Below are 18667 nucleotides of genomic sequence, written 5' to 3'. Positions count from 1 at the left end.
GGCAAAAAAGGCAACGATATCTTTGTGAAAAGGTCAGTTGTTCCACATGTCCATGTTCCACTAAATCGAAATGTGGAGGCTATCACGATTGTAAGGATAAGGAAAATTGTACAAAATAGGTTAGTGAAAATGTGAAAATGACAAGTTGGAAAAACCTATATATATAATTATATAAAAATAGGAAAATTTAAAACGCACATAGTATTATATTGCGGTTATTTTTTGCTTGTCTTTTATCTGAAAATAAAAAATAAAAAGTGATGTCTAAAATTTTTTGCGTTTTCTGTCACTAAATCACCGAGCTTTTAAAAGGAAATTTTCAAAATACTCGAAAATTGCACACATTTTCATAATGAAAAATTCGTATATGAATAACCTCCATTTCTAAAAGAGATTGGATTTTTCCATAAATTGAATAAGGATAGACAATATTCAATTATTGGGAGACTATCTATGTTTGGACCATATTCATGTGAAGCATTTTCAAATTTACAAATTGGATGTTTTTCTATTTTAGGATTGTGAATGTAGTTTTATCGTATCGATGACCTTTAAATCCCTCAAATTTTAATCAGTAAAGTATCATCCTCTGATATCAACAAAAATATTATTACTCATATTACCTTTATATTTTTTGTTTTATACAATGTGTCCAATTAAGTCGGAACTATATGGGAAACTTTTTTATTTTTAGTTTTACGAAAATAAGTCATTCTTCATAATAAGTTTTGCTTGGTCTAAAACGAGAAATTCAACCATCAGATGACAACTCTTATCAGTCATATACGAGGTTCGTCGAAAAACATGATTTTCACCCAAGAGTTAAGGTACTTTTATTTTTTACAAAATCGAAACTTGTTATTAAAAAAAGGTGGAAACTATTGTCAGATATCATCCTGTCATGAAAAAATATTTCGGTTCATTATTCAGTTATGCAACAATGTACATTGCAATTGAATAGTTAGTGCATACATATCATAAAATTTTATATCGCAAATGAAAAGATAAACAAGTTAACTAATAAGTAGTAAATAACATTCATAACAATATAATGAATCCTTCAAATAGTTATTTTTCAATATTTGAAAGAAAGATAATAAAAAAATGGAGGTGAAATAATTTATTTTTTGTTTCAATTGATCAAAGCCTCAACATATCCACCATCTCTTTCTAAACATTTAGTGGTTCATCTATTAAATTCCCTTAATACATCCTTGATTATATATTATATAATTTCCTGACATGCCTCTGTAATTGTCCTTTCCAAATGATCAATATTTTAAAAGGCCTTTGCTGGTAAATCCTATGTTTTAAATAGCCCCATAATAAATAATCCAGAGGGGTTAAGTCTGGAGATCTAGCCGACCAAAAATATGCGAATGTCTGCTGTTATTGAAAATCGATTAAAGGTATTTCCTCACAGCTACTGTGGTATGGCATGTAGCACCGTCTTGTTGCTCCTATTTTCTTTTCTGTTCACTGATTGCATTATACTTTCTTTTAACATTGACTGCTTGCAGTTATTAACTTTCGTACTTCTGTGTGTTTACTACTATTGACTTTTGTTTTGTTTTTCTATTTAGTTTTTCTTCTTTCATATTGTATCTCAGTTCAAGCATTTACTCACTCTTCCTCTCTCTCCCTCCGTTTCCCCTACCTACATTCGGATTTTTTCTGGAATTTCTCGAATGTTACCAATATCTTCAATCAGATTTTGAATTTTCTCGCTCTCTTTTCATTTAAATTCACAGTTTTTCTTCTTATATCAATCAGTTCATCTATTATTTTTCTAAATTTCCTGCTAATACCCCTTTTTTAGTTATTATTGAATGATTCTTCTTTAGTCCCGTGTCAATCCATGTCACTTGCTCATTTCCTCTATCAACCAACACCAATAATGTTTATTTCATGTAAGCTTTCATTACAATATTTGCGTCCGCCCCTGACTCATTCCTTTATCTCCAAGAAGTTGTTGGATTTTCTCTATGAATAATCAATTGATCTTATTGGTACCATACTGCGCAAAAAGCCCTCGGCTGGCTGTCCCATTCTTAGAACTTTATTGATGTATTAAGCTTCAATTAATTAGATTAGTCTTCTACTAACTCCGTAAATTCTCCCAATCTTGCTCGTAAACTATGAGAAAACTCTCTACTAGAAATTTCACTATTTACCATTCAGTTATTGTTCTTAAAAATGATATTCTGTTCAATTTAGCTAGGTCTTTTTGAAACCCCATGAAAAATTCATTGATAGGTTTTTGGAAATTGTACGAAATATACAGGTCATACCTACACAATAAAATCACTCCTACCCCAGTACACCAGTAGGTTCGAGCAATCAACTATTGTATTGTCAGCAATCACAACTGAAAATTTTTAAAATCTCTCGGATTCAAAGTACTATTATAATAGAAATCCTACATGTTACTGATGAGCTGTTCAATGACACCACTATTGAGTAATTCCAGTTTCACTCATATGAACCCTCCATACCTGGTAAATTCAACAACAATGATGATATTCGAATGACTCTGCAAAGGAAAACTACAAACTTCTGCAGGCACTATAAAAACTGAAAAGTTTATCAACAACGCTATCGCATTCTTATTTCGTAAAAGTCGAAATGAATTCAAAATAATGCGCGAATCTATTTGTTCTCAATTCTTTATCCCTCATTAGATGCCCCTTTCTGCTTTTTAGACAATGAGTTGCTGTCTGCTCTTGGCTTCTATCTCTATTCATTGATTGATAAAAACCACAACGACTTAATTCTCTCACTCTTTTTGCATATCTGTTTAATTTTCTGCGCATCATCATATTCCTCCCTAGTTCCTTCAATGATTTCTTTTGATACTTTTTGTCTTGTCTCACTCCTTTTTTCAGCCCTCATTTACACTGTTCATCAAAATTATATTGATTATTGATTCTTGGAAATCGGTTACAGCTGAATAGAATATCTGTAAATACAGAACTGTGAATATAACTGTGAGACAAATGATAGAAACATCAACGCACGACATAATATAAAAGTTTTTTAAAGGAGAGTTTTGAATTTGGAGTTTCTCCTCAAAAACAGTACAGAATGTTTGGAAACTCTAATGAAAATCTCGTTCAGGGTTAAGACCCGCAATCAAACTGATAGGTGATCTGTCTTAATCAGGATTATAGTTTCCGAAAGGCCCTTTTAAGATGCTAAAGCATCAAGATAAAACGTTTAGGAAGTAATATCAAGAAGAAGTATGAAATGATCTATTCTCAATTAATTAATCAAGTAATCAATTTCTTTTTTATTACAGTGTCATGAGAGAGTGATATTGACAGAGGGTTTCTACAACTGAATCGCATGAGTGGTATTTGTAAAGTAGAAGACGTATATATCCAAAACATTCAGTTAGGAGGGAAGTTTAATCATGAACTCAAATTATATACTCACCGTATGATCAATTATAATCAAAGAAAAATAAGAAAAAAGGAACATTGGAAAGAAAAAAAATGTATGCTGGAAAGAAACTATAGATTTTTGACATACAAACCAAAAAGTATCGAGTCGACGTAGTGTACAGTGGTGTTTTCCGATTCGATAAATAAAATAAGTAGTTCAAACTAATAAGTGTGAATTGCAAAGCAATAAATGGACAATTGAGAATGCAACTAAAATTAAATCTGATTTGATACCTGGTAGAAAGTATTCTGCCAGATCCGTACTGAAAAACTCAAATGATACTCAAAAATGGATAAAAATATACCTCAAAATGAGTATATGCCCACTAAAAATACCATTTGCAACAGCCGAAAACGTACTCTTCGATGACAAACCAACCAACTGAAGCAAACAATTATACCATCTAAACATCAAGCTATTCTATTTAACGCAACAATAAACAGCTAGAAGATTTCCTCTTCTAGTCTCCAATCCAAACAATAAAACCCAACAATATAATTTTTTGCTCGAAGCTATCCAATAATAGAATATGTATATATTTGAGAAATGAAAATTCAATGAACACATTCATCAACGACCACGGTGAAATCCAAATTAACCAACAACTATCACAGGTGTGTCGACTAGTCACTCCAAGTCAAAGATTGATCTTATCCAATCTTTGTCCCTTTATCCACCACTCAGTTCTTGAGCTAAAAAACTAAAACACTAGTAATTAATTCCCTGTCACCTTTATTTTTCCTGCGAATAGGCATTCCAGATCCAGCATTTCATTTATATCTCCATTGAACCACCAATATCCTCCTGATTCATTTTCATTCATATACGAAGAAACCACTTAAGGAATATTTTTATCCATTGATAATTAAGAATTTCTACAGTGCTAACAATAAACAAATACTACAGAAATTATCCAAACATTATAACTACCTTAACGCATTCATACCGAAAAACTATAAAGTCGCCAAAAAAATTAGTCGATAATCAACATAAGGTAGTATCAAACAACATATCGTATGATCAACGGGATCAATCAAATACCCAAACAGTGAAACAGTTTTCCGAACCGCAAACTTTGAATGCTCATGAAGCTAATTACTTCTAAAAAAGTGGAGAACGCAAACTGACAGTCGAAAAACCAAAAAACAACGAGGAGAAAATTGAACAGTCCAGAAATATTGAATAAAAAGAAAAAAAAAATTAGGAGATATGTTAATTCACACCAAAGTACTTTTCGAAAAAACATGCAATAATTATCCTTCATGATATAAAGAGCTTATAGATCCACTTGAAAATTCCGAAGACTGCAATGTGAAAATATATGCGGAAGAAGATGTCGCAGACTTACTTATCACAATATATCCTTATTTAAAAGATAGAAAGATCAAAACCAGATGCACTCAAATAGGAACAAAAGTCTCAAGTAGATAAATCCCGGAAACCAAACCGGACTGGATACCGATACCTCAATTGAAACCTATTCACCTTTAAAAAATTCACCACCTTGATTCAATGGAATATAAATTGGTACCATATCTATCCAGAAAACCTAAAAGTAATAATTTCAAAATACAAACTCATGTTAATTTGTCTACAAGAAACGAATTTTAAAAATAAAATCCATAATTTTGAAAATTACATTTGTTCTGTTAAAAATGAAGAAAATGGTAGACTAGCTAGTGGAGGAGTAGTACCTTAAATCAAAATTAATAGATGTGACACCAATCCACCATACAACAGGAATTTAAGCAGTTGCCGTGAAAATGAAAGATACGATTACATTTTCTTTGTAAAACATATACATACTCCCAAAACACGAGCCTACGACAAAATAGTTTACTGAGCTACTGAGCAAATTCCAGCTCCTCAGTTAATAGTAGGTGAAATTAATGCCCACAATCATATCTGGGGCTCACCTAAACAGACACCTTTTGGGAAAAAACTGTGGGAAATGTAAAATCAAACGTTCTAAATAACAGACAAAAAACTAGTTATGATATAAGAATGGCGATGACTCTGCTATCGATCTAACGATATGTCATCCATCTTTCTCACAAAAACTAAATTGGGATGTATTGACGTATTTATACGATAGTGACTACTATCCCATAATAGTCACTAATGAAGAGAAAATTATACCGCATCCAAAAACAAAATCGAAAATTAACTCAGCAAATTGGAGCAAATTACGAGAATTCATTTGAGAAAATCTCCATGAAATGAATTATAACGCAGACATCGATAAAGAAGTACACTTTTTACCGAAATAATAACAGACACCACACGATTGCCTGATGGAACTCCAACAACAAACAAGCCATAAAGAGATCATAGGAAACTTTTAAGATACAAAAACAGTACAGAGCAAAACTCCATCGAAATCAAACGCTTGAGGGACGTTGCTAGATATACTATTAAATATGTCAAACAGGAATCATGGAAAGAATATGTTTTAACAATAAATAGCTCAACTCAAATATACAACATATGAAAAACAGTCAAAAGGATATCCAAGCACAAACAATCCCACACAAAAAATTTTCTGGAGCTCAATAACAATTTGTATAAAGACCGCAACGAAATAACAAACATATTAGCAAGCTAATACCAAAAGTATAGTAACTTAAGATATAGAGAGATTTTTGGAATTATAAAAATAAGACAGAGCAGAAAGAAATTAACATTAACAATATTCAGCAAACGAATAATTTCAACATTGCAATATCCATTGACGACCTCGAAAATTCATTACAATACTATAAAAACACCTGTGCAGATGCTGACATATTCCTTTAATTTTTCTGGGAAATTTAAATAACAAAACTAAAGAACATTTATCAAAGATATACAATCTAATAATGACAAAACTATTTTTTTAACGCAACTGCTAATTGAACTGAAAATTCTTAACATACCAATATCGTTTCAAAATAAGTGCCATGGATGAATGCAAATATTGTAAACGGCCAGATACAACGGATCACATTTTTTTCGTGTACTGAAAATAGACAGAAGAAAAAAATGGTTGAATCACTAGGTACTACTAGCCTTGAAAATAGGATGAACAAGATGCTAAATAGCTAACACAAATTCTAGCGTGCAACGGGAAGTAATGCTACAAGTAGAGAAGGAGAATCAATAGTCACCCTGGTCGAAATTACGGCTGATGGCGCCTGACTATTCCTCTTATTTCCGTAGAAAATTCAAATCACCAAACAAAAGAACAATGTCAATTACACGTACCATAGGTAAAGTTCTTGAGAAGATAATTAACGAACAGTGTAGCTTTTACAATAAAACAACACTGCATCAGAATATTTTTTGATATTCATAAAGCGTATGATACAGTCCGGAAATACTCAATAATTAAAACAATCTACGACTGGTAAGTACAAAGTAACATATCGAAATATATCCCCAACTTCCTAGAACATCGCCAGTATCAAGCGAGAGTGGATTGTCTAACAGTTTCTGTTTTAGTGTTGGGTATGACAATTAGGAGGGTTGCTTCGAGGTCGTGAATGTCTTTCCATTTCATGGAGTGCATTCCGTTACGACGAAAAGCACTTATTATGTTCCCCAAAATTTGATAATTTTCACGTATGATATATTGGTTAGGTGTTAGCTTCTATGATGAATTTATTCAGTTACTGTGGAATGAATGAATTAAATATATCAAGTACATTGTAATGATTGTTACGCTCTCTACTCAGGGAAGATATCTCAGTATTTAGAATATAGATTATAAGGTCATTAATAGGAAGAAAACAGACTAAAAATAGTTTTGTCATGAACCTTACGAAAAATCTTATTCAATAAATCACTTTAGTATATCATTTTCAGCAACTAGTTTTTTGATGATAGTTTCATGAATTCTACCATAAAGGCAGTAATACGGAATGGATACGGAAGAGAAATTACAAAAATCATTATATTTGATGTTTTTGGATATCAATTAATTACAAAATACAAAGTGTTCATCAGGAAATATACTTAATCAATTAGTTTCTTTTATTTGTTGTGATTATTCCAGAGATTAAGCGAATGAAAATAGGAAAATGAGACCAATAAAGAGAGGGTTATTAATGATTCAAGTCAAAAGAACAACTTTGCTGCTTCAAAGTTGAGGAGAAAAGAGGAAAACAGTTAATTAAAGGAAGTTTGGAGATCCAAATGCTGGTTAATTAATTTATAATCCGATTACAAAAACACAGAAAATATACAAAGTGATATTACCTACAAAACTGACATTGAGGATTTGTTAAGACGATTACTCAGAAGTACATTTGAGCAACTCAAACAAATTGTCAAAATATAATATTTATCACAGATGATAGCTCACAAAAACTGTTTTGCCAAGAATTGATTAGACAATGATACAAGTCATTCATCCATTAGATTACAATCCATAATTGGTTATATTTATTATAAATTATAATTATTATCATTTACCATAATATAGCATAATTGTGACGGATTTTCATTGGTTTCTAATAGCCAGTCCTACTTTATTACTCTATTGGTCTACATATTTTTGATATCAACATAAAAAGACTCTTTTTGCATCTGCTATGTGACTCTCGAAATTGTGTGACTATTTGAAATTTTAAGAGAATTACTAAAAATATAGCGATATCTTCTCACAGGAAGCATATAGCGAGCTCGAGTTTCTTGCATTCAATTCCCGTATAGCCGTAGATGTGCTAAAACGAAAGAAATTTTGCGCATTATTAAAAAACGTAATTATTTTAACCAAAACGTGATTCTTCCCATACCTTTGCAAAATTAAACGCGTACATAATTAAAACTTCTTCTTATAAATCACGTTTTTCATTTCATAAGCCAATTAATATGAGTTAAAAACTAACGAGGACAAAATTATTCAATAAATGAGATTCTGGATATTTTTCTTGCCTCATTTTTCATGCAAAGTGCCTTCTGTAAATCAAGATTTTTGTTAATATTTACTGATTGCTAGCGGTTAAAAATGCATTAAAGTCTCTTGCACAGAGAGTACGACGACTTTTTTACTTGTTTAAATTCATTAATTATCATGAAAAAACTGTTACAAATAATAGAAACTCCATCACCAGAATATTTGAATCATTAATATCGATTCCTGTCGAGTATGCTTCAAATAATGGCCATAAAGGACTAAACGGAGAATTGGGTAAGTACCGTCATTCATTCTTATATTTCTGTATAGAAAATAATTGAGATTATATTATACTATTTTCTTTATAACAGACCTTTGTTTACTAAATTGTAAAGGCTATTGAATGAACACTGTTGAGAAGGGAATTTTGAAGACCATTGGATGATCAATATGGCTTCAGAGAGGAGAGATAGACAACATATGTAATAAAAGTAGTACGGATGAAGCTGATGAAGAAGTATGATGAAACAGTTGAACATCAATAAATTTCACTAACTATCACAGCTTGAGAGGTATGCTGAACGGATTAAATAGAAAATACTCTGCTCTGTACATATACAGTATAATAGTCAGTTATGATTGTGAAAAATTCTGAGAAAATGACGGTAAGTCCCGAAATACTACAAGGCTCTGTAGTGGGATCCACAGACAGAAGAAAAAAAAACTCACTAGGTACTACTAGCCTTGAGAATAGGATAAACAAGATGTTAGATAGTCAACACAAATTCTAACGTGCAAACGGGAAGTAATTAATGGGTAAGGCTACAAGTAGAGAAGGAGTATCAATAATCAATTACGGCTGACGGTTGTTTCAAGCGTAACTCACTTGAGGCTAACGGGAGGGGCGCTTCAGTTAAGATAGCGCCTGACTATTCCTCTTATTTCTCTAGAGAATTTAAATCACCAAACAAAAGAATAATTATGAAAGATCTACAATCTAATAATGACAGAAGAAAAACTCCCCAAAGCATGGATAACCTCTATCATAATTCCCATTCCTAAGCCGAAATCAGACCCAAAAACATATAGACCAATATCACAATTACATGTACCATGAGTAAAGTTCTCAAGAAGATTATTAGCGACAGACTTCTATGGCATCTGGAATCAGAAAAATTGATAATACCCGAACAGTGTGGCTTCCGTAAAAATCGGTCCATGTTAGATAATCTTATAGGTCTAGAATCAGACATACATGAGGCTTTTGGAATAAAACAACACTGCATCTGAATATTCTTTTGATATTCTTAAAGCGTACGAAAGTCTGGGAAAACTCAATAATTGAAACATTCTACGGCAACATTGTGAAATTTATGTCCAACTTCCTAGAACATCGCCAGTATCAAGTGAGAGTGGATGGAGTATACTTCCAGTTAAGACACATGAAAATGATATAAGTCTATCCAGTATGAATCTGCGATTTCCAAATATCTTTGATATATCATCAATAGATTCTATCCCCCCATGGACAATACCCCTTCGTACTAAGGACAAAGAGCCTGCCCACATCATAAATCAGAAACGCCAAAAATCGTGATAAAACAAGAATTCCTAAGAACCTCAAGTGAATACGAATACTTTTATAATGAATGTTCCTACTTAATCCGTTTGATGAATGTTTCCCATGAACACGAACAAAATCAGTATAATTCAAAAGGTTTTATTATTGGTCGCAATGACCTTCTGAATCTTGCTATTAAAAGTTGAAATAATACTGGTTTATGGATCGTTTTTCCAAAGACAAAAATAGGAAGGATATTTTTGAATAATATTGTATAAATGTTTTATTCCTACTTACAATGATTTCAGATGGAATCCAGAATTTTGCATTTACTGTGTTATTTTTTGCATATTTAGCTTCCGGTAATTGAAATTTGAGGTGGTTTACTCGAGTATTTACAAATGTTACATGTATAATTAGTACAACTGTTTATTTTATGAACAAGAACTAAATATTTGACTTAGCGTAATAATTACTCGTAATTTTTGCTTCAATACGTGTCCCAAAAAACATCATATTCGTTGTTTTGTTTTTAATGAAGAGCAGTAGTTATCAACTTTTTTACCATTTTTTATTCTTGGTCATCTATTCGTAGTACTATTCTTGGCAATTTTGTACGCTATTTGTCTTTTCTCCTCTGGATAAAAGTTTATAAATACCTCTACCGATTCAGTTTGTTCCTTAGAAAAACTCATTAATTGAAATATTATAGCATTTTCTAATATCCAATAATCAAGAATTGTAATGTATCTTCGGGCTAATCAATGGTTAATCGTATTCGTTGTATTAAAACATGAAAACAACTATTTATTGAATAATAAAATAAGTACTTGAACGTGGTTTCAATAATCCGACGACCACACTCGAAGGAACGCCAGAATATTAATACATCTATCTATTTACAGACCGCTCTTATAAACTGAAAAATCCTATTGTATGAAAAGTTATAATTATCTATGGTCGTTAGAGTTACATCTATTCAAAATAAAGTGGGTAATTTGATACCTTAATGGAATTCAAGTGTCCAAAGGACACCTGGATTCAATCATCCATGATGATTGATCCACTTTTACCTACCCATTTTCTTTCGGAATTATTCACTTCATTATAAAAGATGATAACAATTGATAGCTTGTGTCTTATTATTGCAGGCTACATCAGTAGATGACGATTGGTAATGATCTGGTAATGCTCTGTCGTTAACAAATAAAGCAATTCATGTACTTTGGACATCTGTTTAAGAAGTTTCTGGTTAGGTTAGACTACGAAGATTATTACTTAAGTTTTGAGATATAACAACACTGATGTGAATACGTCAAATCTGACATTGCCATCATAAAGTTGAGCTTTTCTAATAGTGATCAGAAAATGAAATTAAGTCGTTAACATTTTCGTGCGATAATTATCTATGACTTTTGACGCGGATTGAACTAACAGCAGTGTGCTTATCATCACGCTTCGACTTTCGGTAATGGAGCACCATCTCGAGCCACCATGAATCGGTGTATTTCGAAATCAATCGTGGTCGCATCTCGCTACAGGATGAATTTCGTGAAAATCGGCCAAAATTGGCTATTGTACCAGAAAACATCGATGTTGTGCTTGTACTGATATTGCAAGATCGTCATGTGATAAACCATGAGATTAAGGTTTACATAGGCATTAGCTCCACTCGTATACATTTGATATTGTAGGAATATTTGGCTGTCACAAATATTTGTTCCAGTTGGATAAAGCACAATTCGACAATCGATCAGAAAAAGCTCGTGTTGATTGATGCAAGGGAATGCTAAGAAAATTCAGTTGCGCTGCTTCAAAAAAGACTTCTAAAAAATAGTGAATGGCGACGAACTATGGATCTTTGCATATGACTCCAGAACTAATCAACAATTGGATTGAATACATTTTTCAACACGAGCCAATTCCAACAAAAGTTGTTCGCGTACGATGCACTTCGAAGCAAATGGTTAGCTGTTTTTTCGGAATAACTGGAAATGTCAGTACCGTTCCATTAAAACAACCTAAAACCAATCGCAGAAGACGAACCATTCTCCACCTCGACATACTGAGCTCTCACATATCAGTTCAAACAAAAACGTTTTTGAATAGTCAAAACATCTTATTCCCGCGGATGAAAAATAAATTTTGAGGTCAACGTTTTTCTAAACCTGAAGAAGCGATTGATGCGATTGATGACATGCTTTGGAGGTACATGAAAAAAATGTATTTTTTTGATTTTCCGAAAACTTCAATAATCGACGAGTCTTTTTATGTCCTGTAAGCTTTCATCTTTATATTTAAATTTTTTTGTGCGTGGCCTGCTTAATGCAGGCCAATCAGGATAACCTGAAAGCAAGGGCTCATTTTTATATTATGATAATCACACAATATTCTCTTCACCTTTGAAAAAGAAAGTTTATTGCTTGGGGGCTTTCACAGAAACTAATTCAATTTTGTAGACAGGATTTTTTACTCTTGAATCCATCCGATCTCGGTTTCAATTTAACGGCTCCATTTTGGTTAATCTGTCATATTCATTTTATTATTTACGTTCATTCTCGTACAGATCGTCAAATCAATGGTCCATATAGGAGATGGCCTCATAGATTTTAATATCAGAATAGTAAAACATTCTTCGGAAAGGAATCAACGTTTTGCTAGTGTCGTCGATTCACAAATTTAGGATAAGTTATTCAAACATCTCTTTAGTAGAAAATGAGAGAAAGAAAATGAGAAAATTTATAGTGTGTTCCTACCATTTAGGAGCTAATTCTAAAAGCTTTCATATGTTCCATATTTTTCAGTTGATTTAATTTATATAAATAGCCCTGATAACGACGCCGACGGTCGTAGGAAAAAATTTAATCATCATTTGAGTGACCCAAAAATTCAAGTTTTTTTGTAGCAACACAATGTTACCATTAAATTTCACTGGTATAAGTACTAAATACTTATGAGATTAATCGCAATTTTCTGGTGAAGGTAAACAAGAAATGACTTCAACTACAAAAATATTTAGTATCCAAATAAATTTTTATAGAAATAGTATACCTACAAGATATTAGTTTTAAAATATTCTTTAAATTGAAAAAAAAAAGAATTATTATACAACAACTGAAAATTAATTTGACAAAATTTGTTTGTATTCCGGAATTTATTATAATTTATATGAATAATTCCTATGTCTAAATAAATGAGTGGTTTCAACCCAAATATTGAGATAGCTGTCCTATTTACATTACCAGGTACTTGATACACACTTTTGTTTGTTTGTTTGTTCACCACTCACTTCATGATTATCATCTTCTCTTAATGCAGCTTTTGCTTTTTTGATAGCCACGCACCTAAATTTGGGAATAGTTGGAAAGCTCTATCAGCTAAACTAGTATAATCAGTATGACATATCAAATACATCAAAATCAAAAATAAACATTCGAAAATTGTTAAGTCCAATATAGGTCGAAGAAAATTGTTAGAAAAGATTCACATACATAGGAACGAGAAAGCTGTGAAAGATAGAAGAGACTCAAAAAATTTGAGTAAAATTTGAAATCTATTTTATAAATAATTATTAATAACTTTATTTAATCTTTCAATCCAAAAAAGAGACCTTAAATCAAGTTAATTTATCAATATAACCACATTGAAAAGGCCTAAGAAGCTAGAAATTGGAGAAATTCTTTATGTTTACTCTCCCAAAATGCTTCTTGAGTAGTCTTCTTTTCCTATTCTTCCTTTCATATTTCCTTTAATAATCAATATACTTATCATGTTTTGCGACTTCCTCGTATATCTCAATCAATTTTTCATAAAACTTATCTAACTCGTCTTTTGTTTTCTCTGTCAATGAACAAATATTCATTATTGTTTTATTTGCTATACATTTTTTAGCCTTTTGCCAGCACTTTGTCTTGACACTCTACGATATCATTCGTATTATACCCTTCCATCCGTTTTTCTTGTTTCCACTTTTAGTCAATATTAACTTCATTACTTTGTCGACATTCATTATATACATGATCTTTTATTTTATTACTGGTTTTTTGACTTATTCTCTTTGTTGCTTCCTTCATGTTCTGAGTAGCTATTCCTTCTTCTCTATACTCCTTCTCCACAGTCGGATTTCATCTTGCTAACGTTTTTTAATAAATAATATACATTGACTTCCAATTCAGTACAATACATTTCTAACTATGTCCAAAGATTCAACTGAACCGTGACAACTTCTAAAAATTCATAGTCTAATTTAGTAATTGCAATCATATTCCAATTGTATACTGTTTTTTCTTTTAGTGCAATTATGTTGATACCAAACATATTAATCACCCTATTAGTAATACCTTTCTGGGAAAAATAATTATCCCAGTAAACAAATTTGTTTACTGTTTTATTTGTTTGTATCTGTAACGGTGGTAGTGATTCGTATTATCTCGAAATCTGTTAATAATTTACTTACCATTGCAGAATGCATTATATTATATAGAAGTATATAAATGGCAACCAAGAAGTCCAGTGTACCTAGATGAAGTTTACCTTTTAATCACATTTTGTTTCTATTCTGTTTTCTTTAAAACGGCCAGTGAAAAGTGTGAAATAAATTTTTAAAAGTTATAGTTCCAGGATAGTCTAATTATTCAAATATCTGAGAATCCAATATTGGTAAGTTTGTTCTTGATAACATTTACTCCTTCAAATTGAATAAAAGACTTTTTTATGAGGAATAACGATTTATTTTACAAAAAACTGATACTTTGTCGATAGTGAACGAGAAAGAAAGTTTCAAATAATTCTACGAAAGAATGCTCTAACTGATGTCGTCAATATTTTTTTGTTTCCATTCTTTAAACAGGTCCCTGCCAATTTAACGAGTTTGAATTATTTATGATTCATTTGTCTCTCTTCTCAATTTCTTTGTTGAACATACTTTGTTTTTCTTGTAAAGTGTTTCCTCTAAACTGTATCCATCTTGGTATGGCCTTGTTCACTGGATGCGTAAGTGTGTAGAACAATAACATTGTTTTATTTTTTCTTTCCTTCATATTTCATGATAATAATTGGTGAATATGAAGGCACAATAGACGTCAATTGGACTCCTCTTTGTGGTTATATGTCAAAAGTATTGTATATAAAACCAAACTGCTAAACTTGGACAAATCACGCTTGCGATTAAATTAGTCACGCATGAGATGATGAGTAACATTACAAGACACTTCTTTACCAAATTAGCCAACATGTTCGCATTTTGAACATCTTCTACATTAGCATCAATGTTTTTTGTTTTTTTTTTCCAAATTATTAATGAAAAACAGTATCACTTTTTAGGTTTTTAGTGGAATGTAGCAAATTTGTGAAAGAAAATAATTTTTTAGACGACGTCATCTGAGAGTTGTTCGTTCAGTATTCATTTACATACCGAAAGCTGCGTTTTGAGTGTTCCATGTAGTGAAAGTGACAGTTCCGTATAGTAAAACACTTTCGAGACGCTCTGGAGTAGACAGCTAGACAGTTTCACTTCGAGGATTTTGCATAACCCTAAATTTTTAGTTTTATGAAATTATTTGTTTTATCTAAATTAATGAATAACAATGAATGATGATGAAAAAGAAAACATGAAGCGATGAAGAATTACTCGAATCCACGCCACCTGATCTCACCGAAGAAAGCAATGCGGTCGTTCTTAATTCGTTGTCGGATACATCTAGTGCAAGGTACGAAAAACAGTACGACCTCTTTATGAATTGGTGTCACCAGAAAAAGGCGAAAAACCCAACGGAAAACATAGTGCTCGCTTATTTTTCATAAAAATCTAAAATTTGGAGAAATTCTACTTTATGGTCTACATTCTCGATGATTAAAATTACTCTCGCAATAAAACAAGGTGTTCACATCAGCAAATATCCAAAAACTCATCAATTTCCTGAAGAAACAATACAAAGAGTGCAAAAAAATCAAAAACTTTAACCAGAGAAAATATAATAGAATTCTTGTTACATTCTTATGCGTCGTAAAAAAAATGTTATGTACTCCGCGATTGAAATACTACTTTGTTGGACTCGTCTGTTGCTCGCTTCGCTTCGCTTGTCTCGCAATTTTCAAACTCGTTTAAAAAAGTAGCACTCTCAGTCCTTGTCATACAAATACTATTCTTTTCTAATATCAACTTTTGTAATAAATCTGAAAACACTCAATATTTCATGTTAAAATTAGATAGGACAATGTACATGAATTCTGTCTAGAATTTTCTAAGCTCTTAAATATCGAAAAGTCGATATTTAGAAGTTCCCACAATTATTATCTCCTCTGGATATAATACCTATATGTTATTTTATTTTCAGGTGAATATGCATAACCGACGAATAGTTGACGATTTTTCTGTATTGTATTCAGACGACGATACCCTATTTTCACTGACTAGAATAGGCGCTCTAAATATATTCAAAGCACGGATAGAACGTGGAGACGATTTGAACCGAAGGACATACTGTGAATCTCATTGTATTCACTTGGCTGCGGATTATGGTCGCTTAGATTTTTTGAATTATTTCCAAGAACTGGAAGTTGACTTGAATCTCACTGATAAATTCAATAATACTGCCCTACACAGAGCCATTTCTAGTAGAGAAGTTGAAGCTGCTTTATTTTTGATTGAACAAGGAGCTAATATTAATAAATTGAACTCTGATGGTAATAGTCCTCTAAATCTTTCTCTCAAGTTTGGATTTACAATAATAACGAATTCACTTATTGAAAGGGGTGCTAGATTGAATGATAAGAATGTTTTTGGATGGACACCTCTACATTTCGCTGTAGCTCTTGGCGATATTGAAATATTGAAAACATTATGTGAAGCAGGAGCAAATTATACATTTATCGGAAAATGTAACCGTTACAGCGCTTTGCATTTAGCAGCTGATATTGGTGATATAGGGATCATCGATTACTTTTTGAGCAAACGAGTTGATATTGATTATAGATATGAAAGTGGATATACAATACTGCACACTGCGGTTCGAAATAATCATCACGATTTAGCACGTTTTTTGATTGAAAATGGAGCTCAGGTCAATCTTAAGACTAATAAAAAAATTATGGTGCTTTGGATTTTGCTGCACGGGCTGGTAATTCTCGCTTAATTAACATGTTGATTCAGAACGGTGCCAATTTTGAGATACAAGCTGATGGAAAATGTCGTATTTTAGAGTTGCTCATAAAATATTTTCCTTACAAATGTAGTGTTTACTTTCATAAGAAGTATATACGAGCAGCAAAGGTGATAATCAAATTTATGGCATTACGTTACCTCAAAACACCCCCAATATTTCCAGAATGCTTTCCTTATTCGGAGAAATTGTGTGACTTCTGGTTCTATTGTCAACGAGAGATACAGAAAATGGATAGCCATTATTTGGGAAACACAACAATTTCCCAATATAAGTTCATCCGAGCTTTATTTAACGATGTACTTCTAGCAAAATATCTACAAAATGAAGAAATAGAACTCCTTACTCATAATATTCAAAATCATTTCAAAGTATTTCCAATTTATAAAGATATAGGAAGATTAATAAGCACTGGTTTATGTAGGGGTATGGTAAGAAAAGATGTGCTAGATTTAGCCCATTATATAAAAATGGAAAATTTTACGAGTGAGCTACCTCCAGAAATTATAATGAAAATTTGCGATTACCTTAGCATAAATGATTTGAGAAATCTCATAGGAGCAAACGTCAATTTAAGTATATGGAGTATGAATCAACATAATTATCATATCGGTGATAAAATGCTTTTTCATTCACAGTTCCTCTGTAGGAAATTCTCGTAGATTTGATTATCAGTTACCCCTAAATCGTTTTGGTGGTGACTCGCTAAGTAATTTCCTGCGTGGGATGTTTTTCTCATTAAGAAACATTATATTCAATCGATGCTTTCCAAGATTGAATTTATAAGTAAAACGATTGTGTGATTGCTAAAGTGAAATTGTATATTTGAAGTTGTACAAAATTATTGAAATATATGCATGCAAAAATTATTTGTTTTATTTATTTTATTCCGAATCTGAATTCATCAAGTTACAAGCGAAGTAAGTTTCTAGGTGGAAATATTCAGCTTTGGAACGCTATTTCTCAATACCGGGATGACCGCGTTTTTTTCTTATTCTTATATTATTTCTTACATTCATATCTTCTGTATATAATGTAGAAAATTGAGAGCAACTCAAAGCCAAAAGAATATATTGAGACGAAAACAAAAATCCTTATAATAAAAATTAAAAGAGATAATCAAATTATTGAAATACAGAAATTAGAAAAACCCCAATAGTAGGAATGTCTCAGAATCTCCTGAGTAGGAAATCCAGAAAGAAATAAAGAAGCTTAAAAACAATGAAAGCTCTGAGGAAAATAACATAAAAGCAAAGTTCCTGAAATTGGGTGGCCACAAAAATAAGTAGGAGAAAAATTGGGATTCGGATATTATTGGAGATTATCAAGCGAAGTTTGGAAGTATTCCTTCCATATTTGTACTTAAATTTTACCGATCAATCGTTTCCTTTTCTTGATACCAAATTATTAGATACTATATAAATGATTGACTGGTATGGAAAAGCTATAGGTTCTAGGAGATATATCAATTATCATTCACATCACAGACGTAACACTATGATTAAGTCGAACTGATGAAAAATAGAGTCCTCAAAATTCCAAATCCAATCTTTCATTAGAAGACCTGAAAATACTCTACAAACTTGAATAACAACGATGATTATGAATATTTTGAAGATTCGACAT

General features: G+C 31.8%; 2 protein-coding genes across 4 annotated transcripts in view; both read left to right on the top strand.

Moving 5' to 3' along the window:
* LOC130449464 (28S ribosomal protein S28, mitochondrial) overlaps window positions 1-18667 on the top strand; it is a 162517-nt gene that overhangs the window by 52996 nt on the left and 90854 nt on the right. The gene's annotated exons all lie outside the window — the stretch shown is intronic.
* LOC130449463 (putative ankyrin repeat protein RF_0381) lies at window positions 4045-17910 on the top strand. 3 transcript variants are annotated; one of them, XM_056787294.1, is made up of 3 exons: window positions 4045-4058; window positions 14346-14540; window positions 16217-17908. In XM_056787294.1, the coding sequence occupies exon 3, from the start codon at window positions 16223-16225 to the stop codon at window positions 17012-17014; it is 792 nt and encodes a 263-aa protein (XP_056643272.1). In that variant the 5' UTR covers window positions 4045-4058; window positions 14346-14540; window positions 16217-16222; the 3' UTR covers window positions 17015-17908. The 3 variants fall into 3 exon arrangements, with proteins under 3 accessions (XP_056643272.1, XP_056643273.1, XP_056643274.1); XM_056787295.1 differs by lacking the exon at window positions 4045-4058 and having other exon boundaries at window positions 14250-14540; window positions 16217-17893; XM_056787296.1 differs by lacking the exons at window positions 4045-4058; window positions 14346-14540 and adding an exon at window positions 15399-15589 and having other exon boundaries at window positions 16217-17910.

This window comes from Diorhabda sublineata, chromosome 10 (genome assembly GCF_026230105.1).
Source record: "Diorhabda sublineata isolate icDioSubl1.1 chromosome 10, icDioSubl1.1, whole genome shotgun sequence".
Lineage (NCBI taxonomy): Eukaryota > Metazoa > Arthropoda > Insecta > Coleoptera > Chrysomelidae > Diorhabda > Diorhabda sublineata.
Note: the sequence above shows the minus strand (reverse complement) of the source record. Positions and strands in the feature narration are given on the sequence as shown.